At 48.1% G+C, this 16,756-nt stretch overlaps 1 protein-coding gene across 9 annotated transcripts in view; it reads right to left on the bottom strand.

Annotated features, from left to right (window-relative positions):
• Window positions 1-16,756, bottom strand: part of PKNOX2 (PBX/knotted 1 homeobox 2) — an 827,020-nt gene that overhangs the window by 67,537 nt on the left and 742,727 nt on the right. For all 9 annotated transcript variants that reach the window (XM_090027048.1, XM_090027051.1, XM_090027055.1 and 6 more), the window contains 2 exons: window positions 9,221-9,350; window positions 8,295-8,392 (listed from right to left, as the gene is read on the bottom strand). In XM_090027048.1, the coding sequence (XP_089883174.1) occupies window positions 8,295-8,392; window positions 9,221-9,350 (228 nt within the window). The remainder of the gene's footprint in view (window positions 1-8,294; window positions 8,393-9,220; window positions 9,351-16,756) is intronic.

The following is a 16,756-nucleotide window of genomic DNA, read 5'->3' as shown; positions in this document are numbered from 1 at the left end:
GGCAATGCAGCAGCAGGGGGCCTGTCTGACAGCTGGAAAATGGCTCTGGCCAGGCAGGCTCTGGTTTTGGGTAGTGCACGCTGCTGCCACATTTCATAGATTTCATAGACATTAGGACTGAAAGGGACCTTGTTAGATCATTGGGTTCAGCCCCCTGCCCAAAGAGCAGGAAGTCAGCTAGGGTCAAAGGATCCCAGAAAGAGAAGCAACTAAATGTTTCTTAAAAGTGTCCAGAGTAGTGCTTGCACCACCTCTGAGGGGAGTGTATTCCAGGCCTTGGGAGATCCGACAGTAAGAAAGTTTTTCCTTATGTCCAACCCAACATGGTCTTGCAGGAGTTTGTGACTGTCGGACCTTGTCATTTATTTGGGTGCTCTGGTGAACAATCATTCCCCCAGATCCTGATGCACATCCCTTATGTACTTGTACGGTGCTACCAGGTCACCCCTGAGCCTGCACTTCTCCAGGCTGAAGAGTCCCAAGTCTCACAGCCTTCCTTGATAAGGCCTGTTCTCTTGCCCCTGATCATGCACATGGCTTTCCTCTGGACTCTTTCAAGCTTCTCCACATCCTTCCTGAATTGTGGAGCCCAGAATTGGATGCAGTACTCCAGCTATGGCCTCACCAAGGCTGAGTACAGTGGGACGATGACATCCTAGGTCTTGCTTGAGATGCATTGGTAGGTGCAAGCCAGAGTTTTGTTCACTTTTCCAGCTGCAGTATTGCATTGGTGGTTCATGTTCATCTTGTGGTCAGTCATGACTCACAAATTTCTTTTGGTCATGGTGATAGTGAGTGTAGTATTGCTGAGTGCAACAGGGAATCCTACCCTTCCCATTAAGACTAGAAGTGTCAGGGTACAGCCTTCAGGCAGAGCAAGGGTTAAAAGTCAAGCCTTACAGGCCAACCAGCTGACTGGGGGCTGTCAGGTGGCCAGGAGAGGGTTCAGGCCAGAACTACATAAACCCTAATCTGAGCTAGCCCAGGTTGCAGAGAAGGTGAACTATGGAGGACTCCAAGCAGAGCTGCAGCAGCCCTTCAAAAGAGAGAGAGGAGTAAGTGGTAGGACTCAGAGATGTGGAGTCCATGGAAAAAACGTAAGCAAGCTAACTGCCTTAGTTAACTTTCCTTCATTATAGCCCATGGGCTTATTGTTTATGTTTTAGTTTAACTTGGTGGTTTGTGGCTGAGACTGTAGGGGAGGTGGAGGCCTCATAAGCACCTACAGCACACACCTACAGAGGGCCAAAGAGTCTGGCACTCCAAGGCACACCTACAGAGGGTCAGAGAGCCTGGAGCCATAGCGGGCACAGCTGGGCTGGGCCAAGGCCTGGAACAGGTGGAGTGAAGCTAGGGCCTCTAAGACAGGTCCTATCCAGTGGGCCAAGGCTGGTAGGCCTAGCTAGAGTGAAGGGGCAGAAGCCTAGAAGACTGAGGCCCCAACAAAGGGACATCATACAGAAAGGAGGGGTCGGAGCATGCAAATAACCCTTATGGCAGAAGCTCTTCACTGCCAGGTGTACGCAAGCATAGATTTTTTCCACCGAGGTGGAGCACCTTGCATTTCTCCATATTGAATACCATCAGGTTTTGATCTACCCATCTTGCAAGCCTATTGAGGTTGGCCTGGATCACCAGCCTATCTTCAGGAGTGGACACTCTTCCCCAAAGTTTGGTTGCATCAGCAAACTTAGCCAGTCTGCTTCTGACACCAGAGTCCAGATCATTTATAAAGACATTAAAGAGTACACGTCTGAGAACAGAACCTTAGGGGACACCAGTGGTCACTGAGTGCCATGTTGATTTGATTCTATCAACTACCACTCTCCGGGTCCAACCAGAGAGCCAGTTCCCCAGCCATCAGACTGTAGTGTAGTCAAGGCTGCAGTTGCCCAATTTTTTCATGAGGATATCATGCGAAAGGCTTTTTTAAAGTCCAAACATATTATATCAACCTCTTCCCATTTGTCCAAGTGATACATCACCTGGTCATAGAAGGAAATGAGATTGATCGGGCAAGATCTTCCCTCAATAAACCCATGCTTGCTATCCCTCAGAATCTTGCCTTCTGTTAGCTTGTCAAGAATGGTTTCTTTGATATTTTTTTCCAAGATCTTTCCAGGGATTCAGGTCAAACTGATTGGTCTGTAGTTTCCAGGTTTTTCTTTCCTCCCTTCCTTGAAGACAGGCACCACGCTGGCCCTCTTCCAATCTTCAGGTACTTTGCCCAAGAGCCACGAGTTCTCAAATATCCTTGCCAGTGACTGTGCTATGATGTCTGCCAGTTCCTTTAGCACTCTTGGGTGCAATCTATCTGGAACAGCTGATTTGTAGGTGTCAAGCCTATCAAGGTGCTTCCTCACAAGATCTATGCCAATGGTGGGCATATATTCACCCTCACCCTGGTCATCCCGCATCATGTTAGGCAGGGTAGTCCCTTTGGGCTGGTGAAAAAAGAATGCAAAGTATTCATTAAGCAGATTGGCTTTTGCCTGGGTGTTGGTTGTCACCTGCCCAATTGGTTTAGAAGGGGTCCAATGTTGCCCTTGTATCTCCCCATGTATCTGAAGAAAGATTTTTTATTGTCCTTGATTCATGTAGCCAGGTTGAGTTTGGTTGCAGCCTTAGCTTTCCTAGTTTGCTCCCTACAGGTGCAGACCAGTGGAAAATACTCCTCCTTAGTGGTGTTTCCTGTCTTCCATCCTTTGTAAGCTTCTCTTTTAGGCCGTGACTAGGCAGCTATTCAATCCAGCTTTGGATCCAGCCACTTCAGATGCCAAGGATCCAATCCACAGTTCTGGACCGGGTTCCCGCTTCAATCTGGTCAAAGTGGCTCCAAAGCTTCAGAGCCACCTCGGATATCTGGCCATAGGGTATAATAGGGAATCAGTGAAATATCTATAACTTTGTTGTTTTTGTCTGATTTGGATTACGCTTGCAGGGGTGGTAGCTGCTGCTGAGAGAATGAAGTCTGCAAAGTTTCAAGAAGATTGGTGTAGGGGCTTGGGGGAAACTGCACCCCAAATTCTTTAAAGTAAAACTCATGTCATGTCTTTGTGTTACATCAAAGGGGGCTGAAAACCGCAGAGGTGATAGCCCCTGGTGAGGCCACAAAGCCTGCCATGTTTCAAGGTGATAGATGGAGGGGTTTGGGGGGAGCTGCACCTCAAGCTGCTGATAGGCAAAACTTATGACATAGTGTGTGTTAAGGTGCAGCAGGCTGGAAACTGCAGGGGTGGTGGCCAGTGTTCCCTCTAGGAAGCAGTGGTCTGTAAGTGCACTGCCTTGGTCTATGAGTGCACTGCCTCAGTCTATGAGCGCGCCGCTTTGGTCCAGCATGGAACACTTATTGCTGGGGCCTGGAGGCTAGAGCTGACAGGCTGAAGCTGGGGGCCTGGGGTTGGGGGCTGGAGGCTAGGGCTGGGGGCCAGAGCCATGGGCTGGGGCAGGCTCCACTGGCTCCGGGGAGGTGCTCTTCTCCCCTGCATCAGGGCTGGAGAATGGAGCACTTCCCTGGAGCTGGCGGAGCCCGCACCAGCCCCCCACCCCAGCTTTTATTCCTGCCTTGCCTCACCTCAGGGAAGAGCTGCTGCCTACTCTGAGTGAGGCTCCTCCGGCTTTGGGACACTGATCTGCTCCCCTACATGGCCTTGGGGGGCATGTCCTACAGTGTTCTGGAGCTGGCGGAGCCTCACTGGGGCAGGCAGCAGCTCCTCTCTGAGGTGAGGCAAGGCAGAGATGGAGGCTGGGGCAGGGGGCTGGTGCAGGCTCTTGCGAGTTTCATCCCAATCAGACAAAGAACAACAAAAATATAGATATTTCATTAATTTCCCATTATATCCTATGGCCAGATCTCTGAAGCAGCTCCGAAGATTTTCCAAACCAGTTTGGAAGCTCCAAACCACTTTGGAAAGCCTACCAAAGCCAGCACTTAGAAACAGACATGCTGCTTCAGATGCTGAAGCATCTGAAGTTTCTCTGGATCCAAAGCATGGTCCAAAGCCTCGCACAGCCCTACCCTCTTTTGAGACATAGGAGGTCCATGAGTTCCCTGTTGAGCCAAAGGCGTTACTGAGTTATTTTTATCACCTTTTATAAGTTGGGATGAACTTCCCTTGTGCTTCTAGGATCTCTTTCTTAAGGAACAACCACTCATTGTGAACTCCCCTCCCTGTCAAACATGGTCTCTCAGGGCCTGAACAACAAACCTCCTGAACTTATGAAAGTTGGCTTTCCAAAAGTCGAGGATTACTGCATTGCTGACTGACCTGCCAGCTTTGCAATGGATAGTGAAAGTGATCAACTTGTGGTTACTGTCACCTAGCTTCCCTTCAGTTCTTAGGTCGGCTAGGAGCTGGAACCAACTTCCAAGGGAAGTGGTGCTGGCTCCTACCCTGGGGGTCTTTAAGAAGAGGCTTGATGCCTACCTGGCTTGACTCATTTGAGTCCAGTTTTTTTTTTTTCTCCCACCCAGGCGGGGGGTCAGACTTGAAGATCTACAAGGTCCCTTCTGACCCTACTTCTATGATTCTATGATAATAAATACGACAGTTAAGGTTGTCCACATAACTTTCCTGCATTTTTGCATATGTATTTTATGAAAGCTTTTAATTATAAATTACATAATCATGAGAAACTATGCCTCATTCATGATGTATCTAATAAACTAAATTACACAAAAAGTCTGTGAAAAAAACATGTGCATTCATGAATTGAAGTGGGGGAGGGGGTTATCAGCCCATGGGGCCTCCCAAAATATTAGAAAATTATTACTTGCCTGTGGCTGCCTCTCTAAGGTACCAGTGGTGGCAGAACCTGGGATGAGCCATCAGAAGGAGCTGGTGGCAAGACCCAGGGGTGGCAGGACCCAGCGGCTGCAGCAGCAAGGCCTGCCTGGCTCCATCCCACCCCCAACCACTCCCTAGCCCCCAACCAGAAGCCTCTGCCAGCACCAGCAGAGGCTTCTGGCCTGGTGACCATAGATCTGTTCCCCCCGCCCTCCCTCCCTGCAGGAATGCAAACTCAGATAAAAATGGAAGGGAAGGGGACCACTGGTGATTGCCCCAGTCCTCAGGGCTGGGCTGGCTCCTGCTGTGCCCTGCAGTCCTGGCCATGCAGCTGGGAAGCATGTGGTGCCAGACCAGCAGGTGGGTGGGCAGTCTGGTGGAGAGGAACGGCAGTGGCAGGTAGAAAGATGGGGAAATGGTTGTGGCATTGGTGGCAGGTGGGGGGTGGGAAGTGGCTGTGAGTGGGTGGGCAGGAATGCACTGACAGCTGGGTAGGAGCACAACATACATTCTTCTCCAAATTAAAAAGATACCAGAAGCTTTATGAATATACCAGGAATCTACAACTATATTATTTAGTTCAAGATTGAAGTAAAATAGATATAACTTTATTGGAATATCCTTTAATTGGCTATATTTATATAAAACACAATGAACTGGGCAAAAATAAAATCAACAGATATTTCATTGTTTCAGTAGTTATTAGAATTAAATGTACATCTCTATTCAGATTCATAAAACAAAATCCAGCCTTCCTGAGTGTCTTAACACAATGTATTTAGTACTTCATTAACAGTCATTTCCACACCTGAGTTAATGTATTCAGCTAGAACTAAAAACAAGATGCAGGACTGTGAAATAGGAGCTACATTACCAGGAATAGCTAACAGATAGCAAAATTGAAGATGAAAGAATATCTTGGCGAGAGGACCATCATTACCATTAAAAAAAAGAAAGGATCATTAGCATAAATAGAGTAATAGGCAAATTATAAAAAGCCAAGAAGTGATTTGCAACCACACCACTGTACCCATCCTGGATCCACCCCTGTCCCTATACAATTCATGAGGAGAGGTAGGTAACCTTATGTGTGGAAAATACAGTGGGAGCTGATTGGAGGTAGCCAAGAGGAAACATACAGCCCAAGGGTATTTTTCACACCCTGGCCTTCTCCAAAGCTTTGGTGTCTGAGTTTGGGCTTACGTTAGAGATGCACCTCTATCCACTTGGGATCCAAACCCCAGAGTCTTCGCCTGAGGGAAGGAATGTACAGCTTTTCTTTCAAAGAAATGATCAAGGCTCACTTTTTTCATTGTAGGAGTGGTGGTGATGACTACCTTTTCCACAATAGCATAGTTGTTAGAACACTCTCCCAAAAGGTTGTACCCCTAGGTTCAATACCTTCCTCAGTGTGAAGAGATTCAGACTTACATTTCCCCATTACTAAGAGAGAGTCATAATTGCCAAGCTATAAAATAAACTGGGTGGGGACACATTATATTCCAAAAAACCCCAAAACAAACAAAACCAACTCCCCCTCAATAAACACACACACACAACCACTGGACCAGATTTACAGATGCACCTTAACATCTTTGTTCTACATCACTGAAACAAAGTGAGTGGCTTAAGTGGCTGGTTAAGTGGATTTCCAGGTGATTTACATATCCAAAATACATGTTTAGAGAATAAAACATTGGGGAAATAGGCCTAGCCAATTCAATGAATGAGGCAGTACACTATGCAGTAGGGCTGTGCAAAATGGCTGTGTTTCAGTTCAGTTTTGGGTTTGACTGTCTTGGAGGACAGTGATTCATTTCAGTGTTTTGCATCACTGTCCTGTTTTGTTTCAGCCAAATTGGTTTTGCTCTGGCAAATTTCCTCTGAATCTGTTTAGAATGGGCTGCAAGGCAAGCTTTGCACAGCCCTATCCAGCTGAGCGGGGCTTGGGGCCAGGGGCTGCAGAGCCCCAGCAGAGAGCAGGATGGGGCCGTGGGTGGTTTGTCCAGAGGTGGGGAGAGCCACTGCTCTCCATGCAGGCATGAAGACCCCTGTGTGGATCTCTGATCCTGTCACGCCAGGTCACAAGGCAGGGAAGCAGCGTAAAGCAGCGAGCAAGTCTGCTGGTCCCTGCTGCATGACTTGGATCTGTAGGGAGCAGAGATCTATGCCATGGGTCTCCTCACTGCCACTGCCCACCCTGCACTGCCCCAGCAACCTGGGGCTGTGCAGGGCAGGCAGCGGTGATGAGGAGACCCCCCGGTATGGATCTTTGCTCCCTGTGGAGCTGAGTCCTGTGGCAGAGACCAGCACTTACCTGCCACACAACCTTGCACCTCAGGGAGCAGAGATCCATGCCAGGGTCTTCTTGCTGCTGCTGCCCACCCCGTGCAGCTCTGCATCTCCAGGGCAGTGCGGGGCAGGCAGCTGTGGCAAGGAGACACTGGGCTTGAATCTCTACTCCCTGTGGAGCCAAATTGCATGGCAGGGCATCAGCACACAGCTGTTTCCTTGCAAACCTGGCTCCAAAACCCCCAAATTTTCTGAAACATTTCTGAAAAATTTTGGATGTGTCATTTCATTTTGGAGATGTTTCTGAGCCTTCCATTTCAATTAAGATTCAGTGTTTCAGGTGCTGAAACGGCTCGAAACACCTCCAAAATGAAACAGCCGCCAAAATTTTGCACAGCCTTGCTATGCAGCTAATTTAGCTACCCAGGGCAGTAGTACATACATACACTGTCTATAACGATTAAGCTAGGACTGCTTAGGTGAAAAGATCTTACTCCAGTTTGCATTTATGGGGATAAACACAGACCTCCATCAGTTTGCCAGTTTTATTGCAGTAAGATCAGTGAATAATCATCCCTGCCCATTATTTGACCAGAGCCTTCATTAAGTTGTTTCAGACCTCTGCACCTCTTCACATGATATGTATGCAGTGACTCTGACTCCCCGTGCCAGTAATTATTACTTAAAGTATTAGACAGGTTCAGCTAGACACCCCAGACCTGATCTTCCCATCACTTGCAGACACATAACTCCTACTGGCTTTAATAATATGCACCATCCGTCACTCATTCCCAAATAGTTTGTCACAAATCTCCAGCTGTAAAGTTCATCTAAAAGTAGTGGTAATTCTTGTTTGTAAGCAGGTCTACCATTTTACAGGAGAGAGGGGAGAGAGTATGAGACAGAAAATGGACTGAGAATGAAAGAGTATGTGAGAAGAGAGAGCAACAGGAAGGGCACATGTAGAAAGAGCTCACACAGGGAGAGAACAGCAAGAGTAGAAACGGAAAATGTGGAAGTGAGCAAAATGAGAGAGGCCTAGAAGTAAGACCAAGTGTGAAAGGAAAAATGTGGCCGAATAGTTGAGTGGGAAGATATCAGAGCATGGAATAAATGGAAGTGACTGAACTCTTTCCCTGGGGCTACCCCTGTTTTAAAGTTTTAAGGAACTTCGCTCTGGCCAAACACCAGACATCCTGACCTCAGTTGGCTTACCTGTGTGTTCTGGATCTGTATGGCTCCCTGGGGGATTGCTTGGGTTACCACCTGGCCCTGAGATGTTACCATAGTTACAGGCTGGTAAAGGGTTCCACCTAACAAAGAGATATGGTTCAAAGCAGAGCTTTAGGGTAAAAACAAACAAAAACACACATGAACTCTGGTTAGTGAAGAGGGAGGGTCAAGCACAGACGCAATGTATTGGCCCCAGTTGACAAATATAGGGTGGGAAGACCACTTTGAAAAAAGCACATTTAGTTCAGTTATACAGTGGCTAACACAAAGGCATGGGGAAAGGACAAGCCACGTAAACCATGTCTAGCTCCATTCCTTAAGCTCAAGCCAAAGGTAATTTCATTTTCAGAAATGGTAAAAAATAACATCAATCCCTGAAAAGCCAAGAGCTCTGTAGATTTGTTGAACTTGGGGTGGTCATAGAATGGTAACTTCCTTGAATCAGACAGGTTTGAGGTTTCAAAGAAGACGAAGGTTGCTGAAACTATGGGATTTTATGTTCTGCAAAATAGAAATGATAGAAGGCCTCAACCCTGCTAAAAAAACAAAAGAGATCCTTAGCTGTTAGTTATTAGTGAAAGTAAAACACTGATAAACAAGGGGCCAACATGCGGTACTATGAAGTCCTGTTCTGGGGAGAAAGAGCCACAGCCACAGTGCTGCCAAGCCAAAAGCCAGATGTTCCATTTTAGGACAGAAAATGCCTTTTGAGTTTCCAGAGATTTATAAACACAAAGTGCTGCCTATTTCCATGCCATGCTTTTTCCATTTTCAGACATTTACTGTCACATTTGATGCGTCTGACATAAGGTCGTTTTGGGGTTTTTTTGGTCATCTAAAAAAACCAAAAATACAAGCATGCAACAAATACGATCTGAATGCTCACTAATATATTCCACATTCCACACCTGACACAACTTGTGAGTTGACTGTTGTCATGGAGATGTTTCCCTGCTGTATTGCTGATGCAGGTACTACGATTCCCTGGGGATTGTTGGATACTGCAGTCATCGAGTTAGGAGAATTCTGCAGCATATCCTAAAAAAGAGCAACACAAACTATTTTAATTTTTTTTACAAAACATACTTTAATCATTATTATTAGTGCATTTTAAATTAGCCTTTAAATTAGAACATTAATTTATTACTTCACTTTCTCTAGAGCCATTGTTTTAAACCACTCAAAGCAGTTCAGAAAAGATAATCTCACATTTTTCATCATAACATTTCCATCACAGAATTTTCATTCAAAATTTTTCTTGTACAGAATCTTGTATTGTAATTTCACACAGATTACAATAGAAACAAGTATAGTAGCTGTCTGAAATGTCATTAAGTTTGAATTTAACTGGAAACCTCATCTAAATTAGGATCATAGGAATGTAGTGCTGAAAGAGACCTCACAAAGTCATCCAGTCCAGGGCTGGCATGAGAGATCAGGGAGTCAAGCAGAGCTCAGGCGCAGGAAGGGGAGACTCAGCCATTGCTGCTATAATCCCAGCTAACCCAAGTGAGGAGGGAGCCCTAGAGCCACTCCTGTTCTTCTCTCGCTAGGGCTATAGGGAGCAGCTGCATGCAGTGCATGCTTAGCTGAGGACTAGTGTGGAAGCAGGTGGGTCCCCCCTTTCAGCATTTGCTCCTAGCTTGGCAGGGTACACCTGGGTGGAGAAGGTAAGGAGCAGGTGCAGGATGGGGGATTCCCCTGCTACCACCCATTCCTTGGTGGTAGAAGAGTAAGTTTAGTGCATGAACCCACTAACTTTAAATTGAAGAAAGAATCACACTGTAAAGAGGAATAGTGCTTCCTTCCAATAGAAGGGATTTATGGTAACCTTCTAACAAAAATGGGTGCCTATGATCCAACTGAGGGAGCACCTCTCTTTTTAAAATAAATCTGTCTTTTTTCTGTACGTTGTTGGCATTTTACAGGTGTATTTGGAAACCTTTGACTGCCTCTCATAACCCTAGTTAAACTGTACCTTCTTAGAGATGGTATCCAGGTTGTAGTCATATTGGTCTAGAGGAAAAAGCAATCAGGGCTCATGGTAGACCAACCTGGATACATGAGCCCTTACTGCTTTTTCCTCTAGACCAATACAGCTACAACCTGGATACTAGGGCTATGCGAGGCTTCAGACTATGCTTTGGATTCAGAAAAGATTTGGACAATTCAGACGCCAAATAGCATGTCCAAAATGAAGCACTTGCTGCTTTAGGATTTCCAAATTAGTTCGGAGCTTTTGAACCAATTCGGAAAAGATTCAGTGCTTCAGAGGGCTGTCTGTGTGGGGAAACAGAAACTTAGAAGAGGGAGGGGGAGACAGGGAGTGGGGGGGGAGGAAGATCAGGGGGGAGCGGGAGCATGGAGGCAAGACTGATATGTTTAGGTGGCCAGTGAACACGATTTCTCTCTGGCTGCCTTTCCAATTACAGTGTCTGGGGGGAGGGACCTAGGAACAAGACAAAAGTCTCAGTTTGCAGGTGTGCGGTGCCTTTTGTAAGCTGGTTCTGTCTTGGGAAAGGTACTGTGTTAGCTGGCTTGCTTTAGTCAGCAGTTGAACTTGCCTGCTCCTTTTTGTTGTTAGAAAGGATTGGGTAGGATTTAGCTTAGCTTAGCTTAGCATCTCTTACTACTATTCAATTCATTTATTTCAATTTATATTTGCTCTTTTTTTTTCGCAAACTTTGAAAAAAGAAAGCTGTGTTTTCCCTGCCAGCGTGATCCATCACTGTGCAGGGAGGCACATAGATTGCACCCACTCGTGCGCGCACGCGCAAACACGCACACACACCCACCCACACACACACCCTTATAATATACATACATAGCTCTTAACACTTGTTACTGAGGCAAACAATCACAGAAAAGTCCAATGCATGCACGCAACAGAGGGAATACGAGAGAGTGAAGAAAACACACAAGTCAGACTTCATATTCGTAATTTACACTAAATAAACACATCACTGTGGAGTAGACAGACAGACAGCAGACAATTTTTACATAGCTCTTAACACTTGTTACTGAAGCAAACAATCAAAGAAGAGTCCAGTGCATGCATGCAACACAGGGGGAATAAAACAACATAAAAGGAGTGGCGCGCACACACACGCGCGCGCGCACACACACACACGCGCGCGCACACACACACACACACCCTTTTGCAGCACAGGAAAGATTAATAAGAAGAGTGGTAGAAAGGGAGGTGCCAGATCTTCTGGTAGGGGAGGGAGAGGTGGTAGGTGGAGAGCTAGAGCTGCAAGTCCCCCCACGTCCCGCAAACATAGACGCATTCGCTTCCCAAGCAGCCATGACATCAGTGCTGCCAGTGGAAGCAAGTAAGTGGGAGCAGTGTCTGCACCTGCACCACCTCCCCTCAGTCCAGAAGTGGGCACCAGCTGTGGAATCACTGTCTCCTCCACCCCAATGTCACCTCTCAATGTGAGTCTCCCACTGCCAGAGGAGGAGCTGGAACCATGGATGCTGAGTGTACTGGCTCAAGGAATTCTGGGGACTGAGGGGGAATCAGAGTTTGTGCTCCACACCCCATCAAATTTCCCCTAGACCCAGGTCTCCTCGGGAAAGCAGCACCTCATAGGAGGTTGAGGTTGTGAAGGCAAGCGGCTCAGCTGAGGCAACTCCTCCTGCTGTTGAGTCTCAGCCTGCTAAGGAGTGGGACAAGGCAGGATCCTCACCCTCAACTCAGAAGCAGGTGAGTAGCATAGTGTGGGAGCATTTTTGAGCTGGCAGATGATCCCAGATTTGCCATCTGCCAGCAATGCCAAAGGCACATCAGCTGTGGCAAGGATGCAAAACACTTTTCCACAAAGGCAATGCTGCTGCATCTGAGGAGGCAGCACCCCCTTGTCCTTCTTGCTGCTCAGCCTGGCAGCAGTGCAGACGTGCTGAAAGGGAAGTCCCCCACTTGCTCCAAAGCCCCCTTCCCCCAAAAGCAGAGGCAGGCCACCCTGGACCTATGGGGAAAAGGTGGACAGAAAGCGGGGAGGGTGTTCCCACGGCAAGCAAGATCACCCAGACCATTGGGGAGATGCTTACTCTGGATAGCCAGCTCTTGTCCCTAGTTGAGTGGCCAGGATTCAAGAGGCTCAAAGCACTTCTGGCCTCTTCTTACAAAGTGCCTGCATGCACCACCTTTAGCAGGACGGTGGTGCCCTCCCTGTATGAGGCACGCAGGGAGTACTTGAGGGAGGAGCTGTGCAAGGCAGGGCTGCAAGTAGCTTTTCACTTCACCTCTGAACTCTGGAGCAGCCAGGGTAGTGATCACACCTGCCTCTCACTCAGAGGGCACTGGTGCACTCAGTCAGGCCGCCGGTGCACTCTACTGCAAGCTGAGCTGCTGGATGAGTCCCACACAGCATGGTAGCTCATGGGGCAGGCCAAGCTCACCCGTGGTTCACAGTCACCAACAACGGGCCCGATACAGTGAAGGCTGTCTGTGATAACAACTTTATACACAGGCTGCACCTCATAGTGAGGGATGCCTTGGAGGGGGACAGGGCTGCTGGTGATGGCACCACCACCACTACTGCTACCAGCCAAGTGATTTTGAAATGCAGGAAGGTGGTGGGCTACTTCCACTGCAGCATCAAGGGGGGGCAATATGCTGTGGGAGAAAAAGGCAGACCTGAGCATCCTGCAGCACAAAATCATGCAGGATGTGGAGACTTGGTGGAACTCCACATACCTGATGCTCAAAAGGCTGCTGGAGCAACAGAAGGCCATCCATGAAATGGCCTTGCTTGGGGAGATTGGGATCAGCGGCCCCCTGAACAGAGCTGAGTGGGGTACCATCTCCCAGATGCTGGTAGTCCTCAAGCCCTTCCTCGAGGCCACCAAGACCCTTAGCACTGGCGATGTCCGCCTCATCTAGGTGAACCCCATAGTGAGGAAACTTTAGAACCAAATGGAGAAGTTCCAGGGGATCAATGTTCCTGGCTGGGGCAAGCTGCTGTCACCAGACGTGCAGGCACTGGTGAGGCGGGTGAAAGAGGGCATCAGGAGATGGCTAACTGTCTTGCAGTCTAGTATGTTGCACATGATAGTGGGCATGTGTGACCCAAGGGGTGAAGGGGAGTATGTGCACTGGCAGCACCAAAACCCTTGATCACTAGATGCAGGTGCTGGGCAACAAAGTCATGGAGGCCAGTGTGCAGAGGCAAGGGGATGTGGAAGAGGAGGATCCACTTTCCCATGTCAGCACTCCCAGCACCAGCACCAGCACCAGCCAGTCTCCTTCACACCAGCCACTGCCAATGTGGGCCTTGGGCATGGCTTCAATGCTGGGGTCCAAACACACCAGACCCCAGCCTCAGGCAGGTAGCGCCGAGGCTTCAGTGGCTACCTATCTCATTGAGGATGTGGAGCCACTGGACTCCAACCACGTGGCCTACTAGGCAAGCTACAGCCAGATGTGGCAGGATTTGGCCACAGTTGCCTGGCAACAACTGTCCTGTCCACTTACCAGTGTTCCAAGCACCCCACCGCACCTGCTTGGATCCTGGCTTGGAGGAGCAGCTGGTATTCCTAAAGGTAAACCTCCTGCTGCTGGGGTTCCCCAAGCTCCATGTGCAGACAGACTGAGTGCCACCCTCCTCACTCCATTTGCACCACTTTCCTTTTTAGAGCTTTTTAAAAGCCAAGTAATACCCTGCTGTCAGCTGGAGGGGGCACTAACTGCATCAGTAGCCAGCAGGGGAACAACATGTCCCTGCTGAGCTCATTCCCCTGCCAGGATGAACTTGGAGGTATGGGATTGGGGCTATGGGGAAGGAGAAGGCCCCAGGTCCTGGGCATGACCACTAAAACTGCATCCTGCCAGGGTAGGGAGGCCTGGTGGCAGTGCAGCAGCCCCGTAAATGCCAGGACCAATGATCCCCTGGTGAAAGGCATCATAACCTCCAGCATCATAACCTCCAGCTAACACACACACACACCAAGTCCTGGCTGGGGAATGCCCAGACCTGTCACGTCTTTGACAGGCCTGGTGCTTGCTGGTTGCAGCGCAGTGCAGTTGTGAGGCTCCTGGTGAGTTCAGCTTAGCTGCCCAGGATGCCAGCTTTTGCATTGAAAACCACCTTGTCAGGCTGCAGTTGGTCCTGGATGCAAGGAATAGCAGGTCGCAGTGTGCCTGAATTCCACTGTCTAATTTATATTGAGTCCATGAGTTTCTGTACTTACCTATGAGGCTGATGCAGTGCAGTTCATAGGCCCAGCTTTGAAAAGTGGTTTGCATTGTAATTTGTTCCCTCTCAGGATCAGGCCTGAGAGACTGGAGGCAGAGTGTTTTTTTGGTGAGGAACGTGCCCCCACAGGTACATGGGTTTTGTTTTTTGAACAGATTCTGGTGTGCAGTTTGTGGGGGTACTGGAGATAGTTGGCAGGTTTTGTGTTTTAAGCTGTAGGAAGTTCTGGTAATGAGGTTAGGTGCTGGTTTGAATGTGCAAAGGCAAGGGGATGTGGAAGAAGAGGATCCACTTTCCCATGTCAGCACTCCCAGCACCAGCACCAGCACCAGCACCAGCACCAGCACCAGCACTGGCACCAGCCAGTCTCCTCCACACCAGCCACTGCCGATGTGGGCCTTGGGCATGGCTTCAATGCTGGGGTCCAAACACACCAGACCCCAGCCTCATTTTAACAAACCACCAGACCCCAGCCTATGTTTGAACAAACCATTTTTCAGAGCTGGACCTATGAACTGCACTTCATCAGCCTCGTAGGTAGGTATGGAAACTCATTGACTCAATATAGATTAGACAGTGGAATTCTGGCACACTGTGACCACGACCTGCTGGACATCTGACACCCCAGGTACCTCTGCACTTTTACCTGCACTGCTACACCCTCCTTTCCCCCTACCCCCCACCCAGCGTGTCCCTCACCCCTGATGCCTCCATTTCCATTTTCACTGACTGGCTGTCTTACCTGCATTGTGTGCCAGGCCAGCCTCTTGCTTCTTTACTATTCCTTCCATCCAGGACCAACTGCAGGTGTTTCCTCAGCCTGATAAAGTGGTTTTCAACCCTAAGGTTTCCTAAGATACATATTTTTAAGTACTCCTTTTTTTTCATAATAACCATATAGACATAAAAACACAAGATAAACCATCATACACCATGAGTAACATTATACATCCAACACAACACAACACCTTTACTTCTTGCTGTCAATTCCTTTATAAAAAGAAAGGATCTGTGACAGTTCCATTTGGGTACCTTTGATGCTGCTGCCGATGCTACTGGTGTTGAGCCAAGTAAGTTATTTTACTTCTTGTCATGTAAAGTGGTGGACCGGACCTGAGGCTCTAGGGGAGGAAGAGGCCTCACTGAGGCACACTTCTGTGTGTACCTGAACACAAGTACACACACACACAGAGTCACACAGTGAGAGCACAACTTAACAGATACGCTAGAGAAGAAGCAGCTCCTACCTGAGAGGAAAGAAGGGCTCAGTCTGGCTACCTGAGATGCTGCTGGTGCTACCTCAGTCAGTCACTAGGTTATTTTATCTGTTGTCATGTAAAGTGGTGGACTGGACCTGAGGCTGTAGGGGATGAGGAGACCTCACTGGGCCACACTGCTGTGTTGTACAGAGGCCCCAGTGCCAGGAAGGGTGCACCTTAACACACACACAGTGTCACCCACCCACATCATGAGTTTTGCCTGTTAGCAGCCAGAGCTGCAGGGCCCCAGAAGCCAGACTCCCCCTGCACCTATCTCCTTGAAACTTGGCAGGCTTTGGGTCCTCAGCAGGGACTACCACCCCTGCAGTTTTCACGTCCCCCCCCATGGTGTAACACATACACATGACATGAGTTTTGCTTTCAAGAATTTGGGGTGAAGTTCCTCACAAATCCCTAAACTTATCTTCTTGAAACTTGGTAGGCTTCATGCTTTCATGTAGGAATCCAATAATAGAAAGAGGAGTATGAATGAGAATGTGGGACATGAGAGAGTATGTATGGAGACTGAGAGAGAAAAAAATATGTATGGACACAGAAAGAAAAAGAGGAAAGTATGGAATCATCCAGGGAAGGGGCAAGGAATAAGAAGGAATGATCCTATGCTTCTGAACAACAGGATCTTTGTGCTGAGACCCATAGAAGTAGATGGTCCAGTTATCATTTCCTACATTTCCCTGCAAAAGGAAAAGTGATGGCTCTGGAAGAAAAGGTGTCAAGGACTAGTGAACCTCCAACTGAGGAAATGTCCAAGGATATGGACACAACCCTCTGGACTATCAGTCATGTTCTTCAAACTTTCTGTTACCATAAGGGTGTGTGTGAACTCATCTCATGCTTTTAGAAGGAAGGGGTTGGACAGAAAAAAACCCCCCTGCTCTTCCAGACTTGGCCACAAGATGGTAGTGCCATTACACTGACATAGCTGACTGAAATGGAAATAGTCAATAGTGGGTATACAATATCT

The sequence above is a fragment of the Crocodylus siamensis genome, chromosome 14, assembly GCF_052110815.1.
Source record: "Crocodylus siamensis isolate JL-2025a chromosome 14, ASM5211081v1, whole genome shotgun sequence".
Taxonomy (NCBI): domain Eukaryota; kingdom Metazoa; phylum Chordata; order Crocodylia; family Crocodylidae; genus Crocodylus; species Crocodylus siamensis.
Note: the sequence above shows the minus strand (reverse complement) of the source record. Positions and strands in the feature narration are given on the sequence as shown.